The 20,107-nt window shown below is 42.9% G+C and overlaps 2 protein-coding genes across 2 annotated transcripts; both read right to left on the reverse strand.

The window, feature by feature from the left end:
- Positions 1-2,906: 2,906 nt before the first annotated feature.
- Positions 2,907-7,132, reverse strand: ndnl2 (necdin-like 2). The gene is made up of 10 exons (XM_053482027.1): positions 6,967-7,132; positions 6,685-6,795; positions 6,240-6,303; positions 5,952-6,031; positions 5,784-5,878; positions 5,623-5,702; positions 5,303-5,345; positions 4,858-4,920; positions 3,726-3,840; positions 2,907-3,250 (listed from the first exon to the last, which is right to left on the reverse strand). The coding sequence occupies exons 1-10, from the start codon at positions 7,000-7,002 to the stop codon at positions 3,176-3,178; spliced, it is 762 nt and encodes a 253-aa protein (XP_053338002.1). The 5' UTR covers positions 7,003-7,132; the 3' UTR covers positions 2,907-3,175.
- A 3,839-nt stretch (positions 7,133-10,971) lies between these two features.
- LOC128510063 (DNA-binding protein inhibitor ID-1-like) lies at positions 10,972-11,902 on the reverse strand. The gene is made up of 2 exons (XM_053482031.1): positions 11,467-11,902; positions 10,972-11,327 (listed from the first exon to the last, which is right to left on the reverse strand). The coding sequence occupies exons 1-2, from the start codon at positions 11,821-11,823 to the stop codon at positions 11,292-11,294; spliced, it is 393 nt and encodes a 130-aa protein (XP_053338006.1). The 5' UTR covers positions 11,824-11,902; the 3' UTR covers positions 10,972-11,291.
- Positions 11,903-20,107: the final 8,205 nt, after the last annotated feature.

The following is a 20,107-nucleotide window of genomic DNA, read 5'->3' on the forward strand; positions in this document are numbered from 1 at the left end:
ATAATTATATTGGACACATGAGAAAGGATTAGGGAAAACACGCAAAATGCAAATACGACGTAATTACGTTATCAATATGCAAATATACGCATGACGTCATCTAGCGACATTTGGCGACTTTTCGAGCAGACTTTAGCTACTTTCCGTTGAAAATAGTTGGCAACACTGGTCCCAGAGGAATATGAGTAGGGAACAGTTTTGAGGTGTCCATTATATATCCAGACAGCCAGAGATATTAACACTCCACTATCTTTAGGATAGAGCCCTGTAGTGGAATAATACAGTTATATAAAACCACAGCTGCATTTTAATTAACTATTGAAGGCCGAAAGAACTGCCATTGGCTTTTTATATCCACACCGGACGTATGCGACATGATGCATCAAAATCTTTTATAATTAGTGATCATATCTACATTTAAATAATCTTTAACAAAGTTATAAGGGGGAAAAGCTTTAAATGAACAGTAAACATACTGAATTACAGACAGAATTCTATTACAAACCAGATTGTAAAAACTTTCATAAATTTCATGCAGTCTAATACAATGATTCCTGCATCTTACTGTATCTACACCTCGCGCTGCAACAGCTGTCTACAATGTATGATTGTACCACAGACACAGATTATTTAAATGTAGATATGATCACTAATTATAGTTAATAATTCAATAGTTAATTAAAATGCAGCTGTGGTTTGATATAACTGTATTATTCCCCTACAGGGCTCTATCCTAAAGATAGTGGAGTGTTAATATGTCTGGCTGTCTGGATATATAATAGACACCTCAAAACTGTTCCCCACTTATATTCCTCTGGGACATAAGGGTAAACCATATAAACACGTTGTTTGAGGTCTCGGGAGAATAGAGTAAATTGACCGATAGCGCCATCTGCTGTTTTGGAAGAGGAAGTTGCTCCATTGCATTTGTGAGAAAATACGGAGGGTGCATTTGTGAGAAAGTTGAATTTTTTTCTTTGCAAATCGGATTGTGTTTGTTTGTTAAATTTTGGCACATAATTAACTCCATATTAGTGCCATCTGCTGGTCTGTGTGTGTGTGTGTGTGTGTGTGTGTGTGAAGCTAAAGTAAGAGGAGAGGAGGATTTAAACCCCTCCCCTATGGATTTCACTCAAAAGACACGATGTTCACGTGCGTAACCCAATTCACGTGCACGAAAAAAAATTTATTCACAAAAAAAGGGATTTTTTTTATGCACATTCACGTGCATAAAAAATATACATATTCATAATATACAATTCACATATAAACAACTGTGTAAAGAAAATTGAATGTTTAAAATTTACAAATGCACCATGGACTGTGCATGTGAAAATCAATTTACGTGTGTGAACATCACTGGATGTGTGTGTGTGTGTGTGTGTATTTTCCGGCTCCAGCTTACCAGCAAAGCCTCAAAAAAACGTCACTTGTACTCTTTATCCAATCAGATGCGACCTCACCATTCAGCCAATCACAGCCCTGCAGGAGCGCGCGAGTAGCTCAGCTTTACACACCTTTTGCGCAGTCAGAGTTAATTACAGCGGAAATCAAGTTTTACCGACTCAAACCAAGAACAGGATGCAAAATTTTTTTTTGTGCACGTGAATTGGGTTACGCACGTGAACATCGTGTCTTTTGTGTGAATTATTTTTGAGACCGATCTGCCTCCATACACCCCACTCCCTCTTCTGATCTTACACAGTAAACCTTTCTCCTCTCTTATTTGAGTTCCACACACACACACACACACATTAACAGAAACACTGTTAAATGACAAAAAAACACCTCTCTAATGACACTCGATTGAGCGACACACTAACGGAATCACTGCTGTAAAGTAAAAATAAAACTAATGAACCTGAACTTTACCTTTGAAAAGAATCGCGACAGAGCAGTGTTTCTGTGTAGAGCAGAGAGAGTGTGTGTGTGTGTGTGAAGGCGAGAGGTGGAGAGGGTGGGGGAGGGTGTAAAGGCGATGTGTGTGTGAAGCGGGGCTTCTTCTTTACACTCTATACAGTCTAATAACTCTACTTTAAAGCTAAAAAGCAGGCGAGTGTGATGTGACGGGTGTGTGATGAATAATTATGTTCCATCCTGGAGCCTCTGAAAACATTCCTGAGTAAATGACGAGAAGCTGAGGAACATCAATCTTTTATTGGCCTTTACAGCAAAGATTAAACCATGAGCATGACACACACACACACACACACACACAGTTCTCACCTGTACACTGTACTCTAACCCTGAGCACACCTGACCTTTAGTGACCTTTAGGTTCCTCTGTTCAGTGTGCTGAGAAAGAGAGAAACGCAGGCTGATATTAAGTCTTTAAAATACAACATATAGTGTAAGATAAAGGGAAAAACATCATATAAACTAAACAAATGAAAATAAGAGAATATAACTCCAAAAGATATAGATGTAAAATATCTAAATATAATTATAGTAGTTCTCTGTAAACGTTATCACAGTTTAAACACATCAGTCCTCGTCCTGTTCCACTGGAATTAAACCCTCAGTGTGAAGCTCCGCTGCTCTCGTCACCCGACCTGAGGAAGCACTAAACCAGCAGAGACGTGAAGGACGTTCAGAGAGATGTGAAGGACGTGAAGGTGTTGATTTACACACATTCATCACCGAGCCACACACACGCGCACACACACACACGTCTACACCCTGAACACAGGGAACAGTCACACAAGAATTACGTTTTTAAGGAATTTCCTGCATTCTAATGTAGAGTTATAATAATCTCACACACACATTTTATTATGAACCTCTGGTGTGTATTTATATTCTGTGTGTGTGTGCGCGTGTGTGTGTGTGTATGGAAAATAAAATAAATTTTAATAAAAATAAAAACAGCACTCTGAAGGTGTATAAAGAGAACTTTATTTTTATTACATAAGAACTCAATATTTTATCACGTATAAAAAAGATTTCTAAGAGATAAATGTGTAAAACATTTCAGTATAAATATTTTATAAAAACATTTTTTTTTTGTTTTTCTGGAAACTTTATGATGAAACTCTGATCATGTGATTTATTATGAAACATCCCGGTTTGTATCTTTTCTTTAAAAAAATGAAACATTAATAATTCCTGCGAATTTCCTGCAAAATGTTTTTATTGGATAAAACCACACACACACACACACACACACACAGTTGCGTTATCTGGGGTTGTTCTCTGCACTCATGGCCTCTCGGTACTGCAGCGTCCATGACTGAGGCTCCTGATCATGCAGCTGCGTGTAGAACACACACACACACACACACACACACACAACAAACGAAAAAAATAAGTGCAAAAGTTTTTACCTCCACTAGGCTCTCTGTAAAAAGGTTACAGTCCGAGTGCTCAAAAGTTTACACGCCCTTCCCCCTACTCTAGTTACTGTATCACCATGTTAACGTGTTTCTGACCAAAAGCTGCGTGTTCACTTTAACTCTCATTTATCACACGAGAATATTAAACCTCAAGAGTGTTACATCATACATACACAAAAGCACAAAGTATATATCATGTACGATTTTAAGACGCTCTCTGTGAAATATTCTGCAGTGTTTTTGTTCTTTGTGATGATGAAGCTGTAAAAACATCAGATATGAGCCAGGGGTACAAACTTTTGCACTCCTTAATATTTAGTTTGGACCCTGGAGTTTAGCGTGACATTAACCAGATGATCGGTTGAGAGTTAGAGTGCTGAGCCTGAGACTCACCTCGGCAATAAACTGCAGCATCCTGAGTTTGGAGACTTCACTCTCGGCCCGCGACCCCCAGCGAAACTCGTACTCCAGGGGCTCAGTGTGAGGGATACGAACATACTCCAGATACCTACACACACACACGCATTTATATTAATGCACTCACTTCAATAGATTATGGTTTTCATAGTAACTTAGTGAATTAATCAGTGTAAGTGTAACTCCGCCCCCTCGGGTGACCTTCAGATGAAAATGTACGGGGTCGTGTTGTGGCTCTGGTTCTGACTGCTGGTTGAACCGGCCGGGTCACGGCTCCATGTGCTGCTGTACGGTGTGATATAAACCAGATGTCCATGGTCTGAGGGACACCAGCTCTGAACACACCACCTGCCCCACCCGGGACTCGAACCCATGACCCTCATGTTATCTCACTGACGCTGCACTAACCCACTGCGCTACTCGTTCACACGTCTGCAGCGGGAGGGGCTGCGGTCAGGGGAGTGTTAGGCTCGGGACCAGACGCGATGGAGCAGAACCCAGTCCGGTAGACGAGTCTCTCCAGGAGCAACAAGATCAAAGCTCACGTCTCTCAGTGGGTTTTATTTTCAGCCTTAAAGCAGCAGGTAAAAACCAAACCCTGGTTTACTGCAGGTGTTAATGGAGATGTGCGAGTTTAACGCTGCACTGAAACTATCACAAAGTCTACACAATAAATATCTAATACAAGGAGTGTTTGAGTCAAACTTCAAGATTTACATTTAAATTTGTGCATTTGGCAGACGGGTTAAGGGCCGCGCTCAAGGGCCCAACAGTGGCAACTTGGTGGTTGTGGGGTTTGAACCTGGGATCTTCCGAACCGTAGTCCAATGCCTTAACCACTGAGCTACCCCTGACCCCAAGACTTCAAGAGTTCAAGACTCAACAGTGAACCCATCCTCATCTGGGTGATAACGGACTGACAGAAGACGTCATGATGAGACTCTAAGTTGAAGTAAAACATCTGAACTGTACAAATGTTTTAAAGAAGTCTGTGTAACGATAAACTAGCCGAGGAGACGCATCTGTGTGTGTGTGTGAACTGTACACACACTCATTCACCAACACCACTTACACATTACAGAAACTCCAGAGTGATGGGTGCACTTACTTTTGCCGCACAAACTCATCAGTGATGATCTTCTTCACGTCTCCGAACTCTTTATGTTTCTCTCTGTTTATTTTAAAAACACAAACAGAACAGAATTAACACACACAGATTATTATACTGTAGTATATCAGATCTAAACCCCCCCCCACCCCACTCCACCCCACTTTACAGCACTTTAAACAACAGTCACTGTCACAAAGCAGCTTTACACAATCAAAAGAAAATTCTGGAAATGTGTCTAAATCAAAATGATAGTCTGTGATGAGCGAGATTAAGCATCTATCAGACGTCACCCACTGCTGCTGATTCATTACTCAGAGCTTCTGAGTCTACAGGACTGAACATAAAACACTTAGTTTAACTACAAGCATAACAGTACTGACTCCTCCCTCTGTATATAAAATAATAATAATAAAATAGGGAAAAAGAAAACACACACACTCACCCCACGTCCACCCTGAGCTTCTTTAGCGTGTTCCACACTAGAGCTACACAAACACAATGAGGTTTATTACAACATCACACTTATTACAGTCTGAGAGAAACACAGAAGAGTGTGGAGTGATGTATACATCATTACTCTGTAACTCTGGTACTCTTCACAATACCACATGTTCACAGTGTAACGTTTGATGTCCCATAACAGTGTAACGCTGTAAACATGACGTTGTGTCAGAGTGACAGTGTGACCTGGTATAAACACATCATCACATCAGCGTCACGCTGTAATACAGTAGCAGGACTGTGACTCTAACAGACACCTACTCTCTTTAACACTTCCTCCCTTCATGAAGATCACACTGAGGATCACAAACAGCAGCCCGGTCTTCGGGTTTGCAGGACACCTGAAACATCACACACATCAGATTTTATAGATCAGACCAGAGTCCCAGCGTGAGCAGCGTGATGATGTCACAGATCCTTACATGCTGATTGGCTCCTCAGTTGATGGCTCCAGCTTGTTGGTGAGGATGTAGATGTGGTTCTTGGGGTCGATCTTCATCAGCTTCAGTCCAAACACCTGCAGGAGAACATCAGGACATGAGGATCATGAGAAACCATCAGACCTCAACCAGACCCGGGGTGTGTCTCACCTGCTCGAAGGTCTGGTCCACTCGCTTCATGATGTCCTGGTACAGGAGCCGGTACTCCTTTATCACATGTTTAACAATGTCTAACACACACACACACACACACACACACACACAGAGATACAGAGAGGGAGGAATTATTTAGAAAAATGGAGAGAAATTATCAACAAAAAAAATAAATAAATAAAGATAAAAATACAAATAGGTTTCTAAGGAGAAAATGAGCTGTGTGTGTGTGTGTGTGTGTGTGTGCGCGCACTGGGTACACATCTCCTGTGATGAACATTGTACCTGTTCTGCGGATGGGAATCTTCTTCTGGTCTTTAATCAGAATAAACTGCACAACTTCAGCAACCTTTAAATAAAAACACACGAAACACCATCAGGACTAAAACCCACGCGCTACTGACCACGCCTGAGGGGGGCGCTGTGGTACAGGGGAAATACACCTGCAGCTCATCATGTGAGAAGGTGGAAACTCCAAAACTCACACTGGAGACTCCTTCCAACCATGTCTCACACACACACACACAGGGGAAACAGGTTTTATTTATTTATTTATTTGTTTGTTTGTTTATTTGTTTGTGTGGACCTACAGGAGCTGCTGTGGGGAATAAATCAGCGTCATTAGTGCTGAGTGTAAAAGAACCGGGTCAGAACCGGACCTGAGGAGCTGCAGGGTGTCAGAGTGACCAGTGTGTTTACGGGGTGTGTGTGTGTGTGTGTGTGTGATTACCTTGCGGTCCACCTGTACAGGTGTGAAGTTCTCTCTGGCTTTCTGTACCTGAGACACACTGGGCTGAGAGAGAGAGCCTTCATCATCCTCATCCAGCACCACCTGAGACCTCTGTACACACACACACACACACACACAGAGAACATGACCCCGGTCCTGATGTCGGTTCTGATCCACAGACTCGTTTTAAACAGATTAAACTTTAACTCTCACTCACGCTAATGCTAATGCTAATGCTAGCCGACCCACAGAGAGGGGATTCAGTGTGAAATAGACTCTTACCCGGCTCTGAGACGCGACTCTTTTACTCTGAGACATCTTTAACCACAGACAGGGTGAGACTAAAGTTTAAATCTTTTATACATTCAGGACAATTTTACTGTAATTAATTAGCAAAACGAACTGTAGTCTCCCCGCCTGCTTCTATTCACACCCGTATTGCGACAAGTCCCGCGCCGGTGATTATAACTACTTCCGGGTTAATGTTTAAATAAAGATTTTATTTCAAAAACGATCAATTGTGGGGGGTTTTTCATTATCTAAATATAAATGCTTTTATATACTTACAATAACTAAAACAATAACTAATTGTTCAAATAAAAAACAATATTAATGTTGTCCGCTAGACTATCATACTGTAAATGTTTACGGGTGTTTATGGTTTATAGACTTTTATTCATTATAATTTTTATGTTTAATGTCATAACTTTTAGACCTTTTTAATCTAAAATTCTAGACTCGTTTTTATTCCATTTGTAGTAAATATTTTAGAACAGCGGTGGAAAAAACAACACTCTCTAATCAGCGCTGAGGTCAGATCAGGTCACGTGGGTCAACAGAGCCTCTGATTGGTTAAAGCGCTTGCGAGAGCGGAAGTACAGCAATAACCGGATACTGTGATAAAAGTATTATATTATAGATTATATGCGTTAATGTCGTGTTCATGCTTTTAAAATACATTTAAAAAATGTTTTTATATATGTATTTTTTACGATATATGAATGAAATCAATTCAGTCTGACGCTGTGCAAAAAGTCACTTCAGTAAAGTGAATCGTAGTGTAAGTCCTGTTACAGCCACACGGTGTCGCTGCAGCGCCTCATTTGTGCACTGAGGCGCTTAACCTCTTAAGACACGAGGTTTATGACGTCACCATAGAGGGATACTGGGTTTATTTTACTGCTTTATACAATAATGGTAAAGATGAATAAAGTATGAACATGTTTATTAAAAGGCCAGAACATCTCTGTGCAAAAACAACATAAACAACAATGCAACACACCTAAAAGCCCTGAGATTACTCCAGACTCCAAACTAATAACGGCCTTTTTGTCTGTAAGAACATTTTGTCGTGTCTACTGTCGGGTGTGAAATGCTGCAAAAGATTTGCGTTCAGTTTGCAAGCATAGAAACACGTTGCACGCCACACACCATGCGCGGAACGTCCCAGAGCAGACTTTTACTCGGCTTCAACATCGGGCTGGTTGATCTGATCTCTGAAAGATGACTGTGAGATGGGGTACTGGAGTGACCTGATGGTTTTTGCCTTGTGAACATCATGTACACACTTGTCCAGTATGCCTGAGCCACTGCAAGGCGAAACTCAACAAACTGCATAACATTGGCTAAAGCCAGATCAGTGCAGCGCATCAGCATTTCTTGGTTCGAACACTCTTTGGGTAGTAATCCATCTCGTCTACCAGCCCCACCCATCTCAGAATTTTACTCACACACACCACTGGATCATGTGATAATCACGTACTTTTGTCCGTCTTGGGCCGTCGCTGATGGATTGTTGTTGTTTCTGGATTCAGGATTCTGGCTGTTGTTCAACACGAACAGTCGAAAGCATCAAAACTGATTTGTTGTTATACCACTTTACACTCTTATAATTATAAAGTCCCAGTGTCCTCAACCCAGTACTTCATAATTAACAGCATCCAACATTATTACTACTGAAAAAACTTTCAAATCTGCATGTTATATTGAGCTATAAATGTTATTAAGTATAAAAAAGTTTTTAAAATACATTTTGATGAGGTTTTGTACCTGTTTTACCTTCATGTTGGACTCCACTGTAGAACGTCTTGTGTTTCTACTAATTAGTGTATTGTGCTTTTGCTACCACCAGATGCTATAAAGTGTCTACTAATGAGGACAACAGGTCTAAGTTAGACAGGATGAAGTATAAAGTGCAATAAAACCCAAAATTTATGCAGAAGAATTTCACACCAATTGAGATTATAAATAGTGTGTGTCTTCATGTTTTGGGCCGTGGGTCAGGCACGTTGTCCTGATATAATGTAAAAATAAGATAATTCAGCTTTTAATGTGTAATATCATATAGTCCACCTTCGACCTCCCTAAGCCATCAGCAGCAGATGCTTTAAGTCCTGTAAGTGTGTGACAAGGAGCCCCAATGTATCAGACATGTTTCTACGTTATGGCATTTGGTACACACCCTTATTCACAACAACTTACATTTTTATCTCATTACACATCTAAGCAGTTGAGGGTTAAGGGCCGCGCTCAAGGGCCCAACAGTGGCAACTTGATCATTGTGGGGTTTGAACCTGGGACCTTTTGAACTTTAGGCTAATGTCTTAACCACAAAGCGACCCCTGTTTCTCCAGCACGTCTTACAGTCACTTGATCGGACTGAGGTTTGAAGGCGGAGTCAACACCGTAAACACTTTTTCATGTTCTTCAGACCGTTCTTGAGCAGTGTGTCAGGGCCAAAGTCCTGCTGAAAGTGGACACTGATATCCATCAGGGAAACACCATCTCCAGGAAGGGGTGTAACTCAGTCTGTAACAGTGTTTAGCCTGGTGGGGCGTATCAGAGTAACACCCGCATGAAGGGCAAGACCCGGGGTTTCCCAGCAGAACCTCACCCAGAGCATCACACTGAGCCCGTTCACTTTCATCACATAGTTCATTCTGGTGCTGTCCTTCTCCAGGAAAGCCACAGACGTGTTCCAGTTCTGAAGCTCACGTGCATATTGTTGTTGTTTTGGTGGAGGACACGAGTCAGCATGGGCACCCTGAGCGCTCTGCAGCTGCTCCACAACGAACTGCCGTGTGCTGTGTGTTCCGACTCCTTTCTACTAGAGCCAGCAGTTTGAGTTGCAGCAGCTCTTCTATTGGATCGGACGAGACGGCCCGCCTTCGCTTCCCACGTACACGGAGTGTGGAGTAAGAATACAGTAAGAGTAATAAAGCTAATACTTGTCACCCCATGTCAGTGTGACTACAGGAACCAATGAAACATCAGGGGTTCTACAGTAGAGTCGCACTGATGAATAAGTGTAAAGGCATTACAGTGAGAAGGAAAAGTTGTGATTTTTTGGTTGTTTGTTATCCAGTAGTGGTGTCTTACACTCGGGTCTCACACTCCTGAGCTCGTGTCTGTGAATCAGCCGTGAAGGAGTCACTAAAGCAATTTGGGTAAAACCGGTCCAAACTGGCAACCCATAGTTTCAGCCATGTGTAGAGTTTCTTCTCCAGTGAGAGTCTCTCTCTCTCTCTCTCCCTCTGTGTGTGTGTGTGTGTGTGTGCCAGGGGCAGGGGAGGGCAGCAGGGCTCAGACTGAGCGGCGCCGGCGTGCACCTGGGGAAGTTCAGGTTTAAAAAGCTCCACATTCCCGACACACAGCTGATTGAAACATTAACAAACAGAGTAAATCCTGCTGCAGATGGACCGGGAGTGCAGCCAAGCACAAAACACACACACACACACACACACACACATTGACTCACTTTAGTGACTTCAGCTGCACTGTTTAAATCCTGAATTAGTTTCATCATTTAATTCTGAACTTTTGTTTGTAGTTAACAAAACACACACACACACACACACATTGTGTTAATTACTCTGCGTGTGTAGCCTGTTTTTTAATTTTATTTATGTCCCGTTTTTAACACCTGTGTGTGTGTGTGTGTGTGTGTGTGTGTGTGCGCGCATGTTTCTGTTGCAAAATTAATTTTTAATTCAGTGTGTAATAGGGTTTTGATCAGAAAATTAATAACTAAAGCAGTGTGTGGACAGAAGAGAGAAAGATGAAGATGAGTTAAATCAGGTTTAGTGATGAGTACGGTAACACAGAAGTGTCGAAATGTTTAATGGGAGAATTTTACACCTGACTGCAAACAAACTGTTCAAGTGTGTGCGTGTGTGTGTGTGTGTGTGTGCGTTTAAGTAATCAGATGAACACTTTCTCCCGGTTCCTCAGAAACCCCTTCTGTGTTTTACACACGCCGGGTTTAAACAAACGACACAGAGACACGTGTTGAGTTTCCCAGAATACAGTGTGTATTGAGAACACGTCCATACGACACGTGATAAATCATTGTAATGTACAATACGGCTTCAACTCAGAAATCTGAGAAATGTTTCTTCTTTGCTTTTAAACAAAAGATAAAATTCTCTCTTTGTACAGACTTTATACAAAAACCCATCAGAGACGGGAACGCAGAAGACACGCTGACATGTCTGTCACCACCTCCAGGATGGACAGGACACTCTGCAGGACTCTTTCTCTCTCTCTCACACACACACAGAGGAGGTTCTGGACGTCTTCCCATCAGCAGTGTTGACGATCTGTGGATTTCAGCGGCACAGAATTCTGTCATCAGAGCAACCGTTCTGTAGAGAAACACAGAGGAACCTGTTAAGAACCTGAGCTTCTACACACACTGAGAGAATCTTCAGACTTTAGGTCTTAGAGCGTACATGGTAAGATCTTAACTGTACATGCAGTGACGTGTGATGAGCGAGACCGTACCTCCATGGAGATGCTGCTGATCTCGGTGTTGAGCGCTGTGAGGGGCGTACGCGCCGCGCCCTGGTGCTGCAGAGCCGAACACGGCGAGTCCAGCTCCACCTGCAGGTCCCAGATGTAGTCGATGACGTGCTGCAGGATCTCCACCTTGCTGGCCTTCTTGTTGGTGGGCAGCGTGGGCACGAGCTCCTTCAGCTTGCTGTAGCAGCTGTTCATGTCCTGCAGGAAGGCGCTCATGTGCTCGTCCAGCAGCGGCAGCTTGCACTTGGAGATGCTCAGGCTCTGCTCGGACAGGCAGCGCACCGCGTCCTCTCCTCCCACCTTACTGTTCAGCGCACAGGTAGATCCAACAACCTTCATCCTGATCCGCCAACTGCTCACTTCTCCTTTATCAAACGCAAACACACACACTCACAGAGTTCTGCCGTGAGAGATCAGACACACACTGAAGCTCCGCAGCGCTCCAGCTGCTTTTTATAGCTGTGTGAGGGAGAGGGGGCGTGGCTTAGCAGGGGACAAGGGGGCGAGGCTTCAGGCAACTTCAGAAGCTGCTGTCTAATGTGTGTGTGTGTGTGTGTGTGTGTGTGTTAAATAATATTCCCATTAGCAATTAACTCAATTTTAAATATTCAAAAATACATATTTAATTTTTATTCTCATATTTCACTATGAAAGTTTTATTAGTATTATTGTCAAGTTATTATTATTATTATCAGTAGTATTGTTGTTTGTTTGTTTGTTGTTATAATTAAATATATAATTGACTTAAATCCTGGTAAATATTGAGTTATTAGTAATTGTGTCATTTGTTTTTCTTCTCCTCATTTATAGGACGTACGTATATTAATGTAATTATTTAGTAAAATGTGTTTATAAATGAGTATATATTTTTAAAAGTACTTTTGAGAAACTTTCATTAACTGTCATTATTCAATATTTCTTCTTTTACTTTTAACAATCTTAACAATAAAAGTTTGCAGTTCCAGTTTTACACTTATATATATATACATATATTCATTTACATCCGGGTCTTATTCAGTCTCTCTTCTGTACATATATAAAGGATGGAAGGTCACGTGACTCGGTGACAGTTATTTTCTCAGTGAGAATTCGATTTGGGAAAAAAAAAACATATTTAATAAGAACCTCCGCGAGATTCCCGCCGTATTGAGTGTGTGTGAGAGAGAGCGCGCGCGCAGACTGAGGGGCGCCAGGGCCGTGACGTCACCCATTCACCCACGCCCCTCCCTCTCCTGTCAGCCAGGCGCCGCGCGGGCGGTTTCCAAGGAGACAGCAAACATCTGCGCTTTCCTTCTTTCTTTCGCTCTCACACACACACATACACACACACACGTGTGAGGTTTAAAGGCGCACCTGCAGCGCCGCCATCTTGTCTGCGTGCAGTGTGTAAGCGGAACTGGGAGTCACGTGACCCGCATGACCACAACATGGCGCAACATTCCTGCACTGTACACACACACACACACACACACTGTTCACCAAGTACTATAGTCTCTGTCTGTATAAAATAAAAGAAGGTTCTGTCTGTACTTTGGTCAGAACTCTTTCACTCTATCTTTATGTTTCTTACATTAGAGGACAAAAACCTCAGAGTCTCAGAAAAAAATCTTTGTGTGTGTGTGTGTGTGTTCAGCCAGATTTGGTCACATCACACAAATCTCCTGCAGTCCTTAGATCTCTACCTGAAGTTTAATCTGCACCATCAGAGAATCTAAATGTGGAGTAAAAGTGATGTTATGAACAGTTATGTGTGGGATTTAATAATCTACTGTAAAATAATCTACTAATGCGCTACTGTCTCAATGTAAACAAACACCTGCACCAATAGATATTAATTAGAAAAGATAAAGTGAATATTTTGACTGGGATTAGTTCATATTTTCACTTTGGCTGAAATAACAGCGCTGAAGTGGTATAAGTGAATTTTAACACGCTGGAGTGGTTTTAAGACAAAACTTCATCTTTATCCTTTGATCTACTTTTTCCATTTCTCATCTGTGATTCACTCTCCGATTACCGAACAGGGAGTGTATTTGTCTGAGCACCAAAGAAGGACAACTTAGTGTAAACAAGGCGTAAGATACTCAACCTTACAGAATGGGATTTCTTTGTATTAATAAGTTAGACAGAGAGTTCTGCTGTACAGAGAGACACACAGACATGGACGTGGGCTTCAACCTGAATCCTGAACTCATTTGGTGCATTGCTTGTGCACGTTCGTAGAATTTAACACAGTGTTCCACAGGATTCAGTATGAGAAGTTGTGTGTGCAGGTTCACAGTTCCCCCTGCCTGTACGGCGTGTCCTTGTCCCTGCTGGCGAGAGATATGAACTATCTTAAATATCAATTTGGAAATTAAGCTCCTCAAGGATCATGTTTGTTTATTTTATGCAAAATAATAATAATCAATTTATAAAGTAATAATGAATGTAATTATTCTTTAACTACAAAATAAATAATAATTAAGCCTCATAAACATTGTGCATGCATAAGCATTGGCACCCCCCCAGTGTACTGTAGGACATCATTTCAGTGACATTCTCAGACACGGCTTCAGGTCAGGGTAGCAGTGGATGTGGGTGAGAGAGTGAGACAGGGAGAGAGCGAGACAGGCAGGGGCTCTGCACTGAAACAATAGCTCTGCGAAGTCCAGCTTGTGGGAGAGAATCTCGAGTGGAGCCAGCGAGTCTGGAGCTGCCGAGGGGCTTTTGTTTTGCTGCGGGGTCCATCAGCGCTTCCTACTGACACCAACAATAACTCCACACAGCTGGGCTCTTTCATCTACTTTACAGCACATCAAGGAAAGAGAGGGGACGGGGGAGCAGGAGGGGACAGGGACGAGGGAGGGGACGTGGACGAGGGAGGGGAAGGGGCGTGGAATAAGAACTGTGAAGTATATTAGCTGATTTTAATAGGGAATGACGTACAGAGCAGCGCTAGTAATCCCTAGCGCTCAGTAATCTCACCTCCCTGTTAACTAACCGGTATTTCAGAAAAATTTCATCCTGTAAATGAACAACATGTAGAATGACATGAGGGGGATTTTGATTTCTTTTCTGACTAAGTTTTATTTAATAATAAAGAAATGATGACGTGTTTATGACATGATTATCACAGCAACGCTGCACTGTCACCTTGTGGATTAAGGTGTGTATGGCCTCAATTAAAAAATAAAAATGTAAAAATTTCAAAAGCAATAAAATTAAATCAAAGCATAGTAACACATTACAAAATCTCTGCTGGAACAGGATGCTGGAGATGTTTTCACACCAAAGTCCTCTTTTCAACACACTTTTCTTTCGGAACAGGGGAAGTTTATTGATGGAGGAATTTCAATGTTATCAGGGCGAGAAGAGGAAGTGTGGACCTGGGCGTCGGCTCGGGAGCGGAGAGATAAGGCTCCAGAAAATTCCACACGTCTTTTAGTACCGAGTTCTGAACCTGATTCACGCAGAACAAATCAGACGTCTGATTCAACCTGCTGCACTGGAGTGTTTATCAGTCTTTATTAAGATTAATTAGTCTTTATTAGTGTTTATTGTCTCCCTGAATACTATTGGTTAGTTTATTTAGAGAAGGAGGAAGTACCTGAGGAACCTGAGCGTGACAAGGACACTCCCAACCCTGATGTGCTGGTAAACAACACCTGGGAGCAGGTGTGTGTGTGTGTGTGTGTGTGTGTGTGTGTGTGTAAAGCCCAACCCTGACAGAGGGAGGGAGGGAGGCAACAGGTGGAAAAGTGGAACGTGGGAACCGACCTCAGCGGTGCGAAATATTAACTCGAGTTACAGACACTCTGGTCTAATTTACACTCAGGTTTAATATCAGTCTGATCTAACCAGACACTCATGTACAGTGTATACATCTGAGTGATAATATATGAGTGATAAATCCGGGTCGGTCTCCACTGTGGGTCACTGAAGCGAAATGGCTCTGTTCAGATGATTTTCCTCTCTGTCTCTCGATACTCGCTTATAATTAAACTTACAGATAAACAATCACAGTGAATTACATAAACATAAAACATTAAATGCTTTCTGAGGTGTGTGTGTGTGTGTGTGTGTGTGTGTGTGTGTGTGTGCGCTCAGTTTAGGGGATGCTTTGTGTTTGTGGTTGAGGTCAGGGTCAGGAGAGAGGAGAGCTGTGTGTGTGTGCATGTGTGTGTGTGTGTGTGTGTGTGTGAGAGAGAGAGAGAGAGAGGTCTAACGTCTGAAGGCTTCAATATGACGAGTCGTGGATCCGATGAGTGGGGATTGGGGGGGTCTTGGGGGATGCTGGAGTGGAGGTGGGGTTGGGGTTGAAGGGGCATCAATAGAGCGTTAATGAGAACATCAATAAACATCACAGACAGGTCACTAACATCACTGACCTCCTCATACTCGGGTGAAAACACGCAGAGCTCAATAAGACGCACCAGCTCAGGCTAAGGTTAATCAGAGTGTGAGAACTGGGGAGAGATGAACAATCACTTTGCAGTCAGAAGATCATTACATCAGTTTATTTTACACACCTTCACGAGGAGCTCAGGGGATTCACTGGTATAAAAGTCTAAATGTAAAAACCTCTCTACAACTGTGACTGAACATGAAAACAATCATAATAATAATAGTGTTTATTTTCTTAATATCATATTAATTATAATAATAGTAATGACAAATGAATACATAAATATTTAATTAAATTTATTTTAAAAAGTATAAATAAGTTGATCAATAATTCTATTTATAACTCCCTTATTGGAGAATATTATTGGTGGATCCATGGTGAGGTTTATTTATATACATGTTGTTGTTGTGAGTCTTTCGGCTGTCGCGGGGTCGCGGGGTCGCCACAGCGGACCATTCGATCCACACGACAACTTGGTACAGGTTACAGGTTGGCTGGGAATCGACCCGAGGCCTTAAAATTAAGAGATTTAAGTGTGATTTCTCAGGAAGTACAAGAGTGCTGGAGTTTATGAGTGTGAATTGTGTTGAACAGAAAAGACCAGATAAGATCAGATGTGATCAGTCTGTCACTTTTATTCAAATGTGTGATGTTTATAATGCTTTAGAGCAAAATGAGTCAAGTGTCCTGTTTATCAGTTCCTTAGTTTTAAAAGTTTAACTCGTTAAGGTCTGCCTTATCCTCTAGTGTGTGTGTGTGTGTGTGTGTGTAAGATGATGCAGCTGTAATAAACTGCCAGTAGCCAGATGAGTTTAGAGATGAGTCCTGGGTGATTGACAGGTGATGAGTAGCTCCACATGATCACAGATTAATTAAAGTCGTTATTCGTCTGTAGACGCAGCACAGCTTTTCCCTTCGTGTGCAGACGGGGACTCTCTCACGGGGACTCTCTCACGGGGACTCGCTCACGGGGACTCTTTCACGGGGACTCGCTCACGGGGACTCTCTCACGGGGACTCTCTCGGCGTCCGAGTCTGACTTCTGTCCCAAGTTGAACTTTAAACCACACGCTGTTCTGATGGATGGCTCACTGACGAAAGGCTTTGTGTGACTGACCTTTGACCCCGTGACTTCTCTGTGGCACCTTGCATCGTTAGCGGCGTGAACACAGCCAGGTCGAGCGGCGAGTGGAGCGGACGCTGGTGTGGAGAACAAGCTGCAGGAGTCCCAGTGTATAAAAGAGCAGGTCCTTCACACACACGTCTTCTCCTCAGTGTGTGGCGTCACGCAGCACGGTGTGTTAAACAGCAACAGCATGCAAACTACTGAACGACTTCTTTAGGGATTTTCCCGTGTCCTTGAGAGCAACTTACAGTCGAGGTTTCTCCTATGTGGAGCTAAAATCATTAACTTTACAGAGAGCCCTTGTGTGGATGCATGCCATTTCAAAGCCTACATTTTTGGTGGTTTATTAGTTGTTTCACATGGCAGGAACTGTCAAAGGTACACCAAAAGAGGTTCCAAAGAAGCTAGAACTAAGTTGGTTGTCAGTCACAACCAAACCCTCCCAACCTTTGGAATGTGAGTGGAGGTAACACAAAAGGTTCTTCTCTAACCTGCACTCTCTTGGTTTCATCACTCAGATTGTACATCTAAAGAGTTTTACAGTTAGCCACCTGAGGAAAGGTTTTATACAACTCAGAAGTGTTTGCTTTTAGGAAGCTAAGGACTTTCCCACAGTGCTCCAAAAGTGAAAGTTCTAGGTGGAAATTCACAAGAACTCTCTAAAGAACTTCCTAAAGAGCACAGGCTCTTTTCTATTCATGTTTCTGAACCTCCTGTGTGGGAATCTCCTCACTCGCCCCTCATGACTGTGTCTCTACAGCACCGAGACAGAGAGCAGGAGAATGCGAAGGTCTCCTGAGACCAGCCTAGTTCCCACAATCCCCCTTTCACAGCGCTTAATAGGGTCTAATTAGCTCACCATCTGCTGGTGACACGGCACCGCTGGTACTCAAGCGTCCACTGAGACACACTCATTGTCCTGTGGGAGAATTTCCACTTCAGTGGTGATCTCCTGGAGAAGCCGAAGATTCGCTGTAGAAGAAAACGAAGGGGGGGGGTGAATTTGGGGGGTGGGGTGATGGGGTAATAGGGGGGTGTTGGAGGGGGTGACAGTGGAGACTGTTACAGCTTGTAACTAATCTAATAGTCTTCGGAGTCCCAAAGCTTCTTTTTGTGTGCTCAGTAGACAAGATGTTCAGGAATTCCAACCAGATTTCAGGCAGATGTTTGAATGTTCTTGACCCGGTTCCTGGTGTTGGTTATCAGGAAAAAAGAACATGTCTGGAGATTATTAATCGTTTTATACGATTTATATTACATTAGTGCTTATGGTTGTGAGTCCAGGGTTCTTCAGTCCATGAAGTGACTGGATTTGCTCCTGGAGGAGAACGGACCTCTGCAGGTCTTCCAGGTTCTCTCAGTGTTTCAGAAAATCTGGAATTTTTTCTCTCAGATCCGGAAAAGGAACAAAACCAGAAGCAAGCTATTGACAGCACTGAGTCAGCAAGCGGAAGGTAGATATGTTTTTCAGAGGAACTGATGTGTGTGTGTGTGTGTGTGTGTGTGTGTGTGTTTGCGCGTGTGTGTGTGTGTGTGTGTGTGTGTGTGTGTGTGTGATGTAGAGAAAGACAGTAAGTCAGATTGTGTAATAATAAAGCTCTGTTACACTTCAGCGGCTCTTAAATTAGTCTGTACAATACGAGAAAATTCCTCGGCCTCTGTGTGCGTGTGTGCGTGTGTGTTTGGGGGGGGGGGTTTGGGGGGAGGCGTCTAGCAGCTGTGCACAGCTGGAACACCCCCCACCCCCCACCCCGTCACTCCCACGTCACGTCCCGGACTCTACAGCGTGACAGGCTCTCAGTAACGAAAAGGGGTTTAGAGACAAACACCAGCTCCAAGCATCTGTTACCTCCTTTTTTTTGGGGGGGTGGGGGGTGAGGGGGTAGCTGGGTATGAATAATGACGAGGGGGGCAGATGTTAATAGAAAGGCAGGAGAAGAGAAAGGAGTGAATAGAACAAGAGAAACTCTGACAAAGAGAGAGAAATATGGAGGGAAAAGTAGATAAGAGTCTCTCTCTCTCTCTCTCTCTCACACACACACACACACACACACACACACACCTAATACTTTTATATTAATTAATTCATCAGCATTGGTAAAAAAATTATTGCCACCCATGGAGATCTCCCCATTACACCTGTTTAACCCCAAGCTGTGTGTGTGTGTGTGTGTGTGTGTGTGTGTGTTTGTAGTTTCCTTTTTTAGTTGAATTTGCTGTCAGATTCAAAACATTCTAGAGGAACAGTCACACACACACACACACTCACACACACACACACACGGTGGTGCAGGTGCAGTCACAGGTGTGAGAGGGTGGAGTGTGTGCTGTTGCTGCCACAATAGACACTCATTGTTCTCTATCATTCTTCCCTCTGGGGGTCATCAGTCTCTCTCTCTCTCTCTCTCTCTCTCTCATGGTTTAATGTGTCATCCCTCTCTCTCTGTCTGTCTCTCTTTCATGTTTTATGTCCTCTTTCCCACCGATCCCTCTGTCTATCTTCCTCTTTTTCTCTCACAACAGAAACACACAGGTGAGAGACAAAGAGACAGACAAAGACAGACAGACCGAGTCCAGTCCCTTCTGTCCGCTGGTCCTAACACTCACTGACACACTGCAGTCTCGGGCCAGCACTGTGCACTGCGTTACTGATTCAGATGATTCAATTCTATTCAATTTTATTTGTATAGAGCTTTTAACAATTGTCATTGTCGCAAAGCAGCTTTACACAATCAAAAGAATGATTGATATATGAGAGAATATGATATGAGTATATATGAGAGATTGAAGAGTGTAAACTCAGTCCAGGCCCGGTTCCGACCCAAACCCAGTCCAGACCACACTGCTGTAAGGGACTAAACATAGAGGAGGAACAGGCAGAGGATCTCTACACCACCAGAGATAGAAAGCCTGAGTGAGGACAGTCTGACTGTGGAGAAGGAGCCCCATGAAGACCCTGGAGTAGACTAGATAGTGTGCTAGGGCGTTTTCACAGTAGGGCCTGGGATCGTTTCTAGGAACACTTGACCACAAAGTCTAGTTTATTTTGATCAGTGAGAACACAATCGTTCCACGCCCGTGGAGGGTACAGAGTACTCGGGCACGGATCAG

This window comes from Clarias gariepinus, chromosome 22 (genome assembly GCF_024256425.1).
Source record: "Clarias gariepinus isolate MV-2021 ecotype Netherlands chromosome 22, CGAR_prim_01v2, whole genome shotgun sequence".
Classification (NCBI taxonomy): Eukaryota; Metazoa; Chordata; class Actinopteri; order Siluriformes; family Clariidae; genus Clarias; species Clarias gariepinus.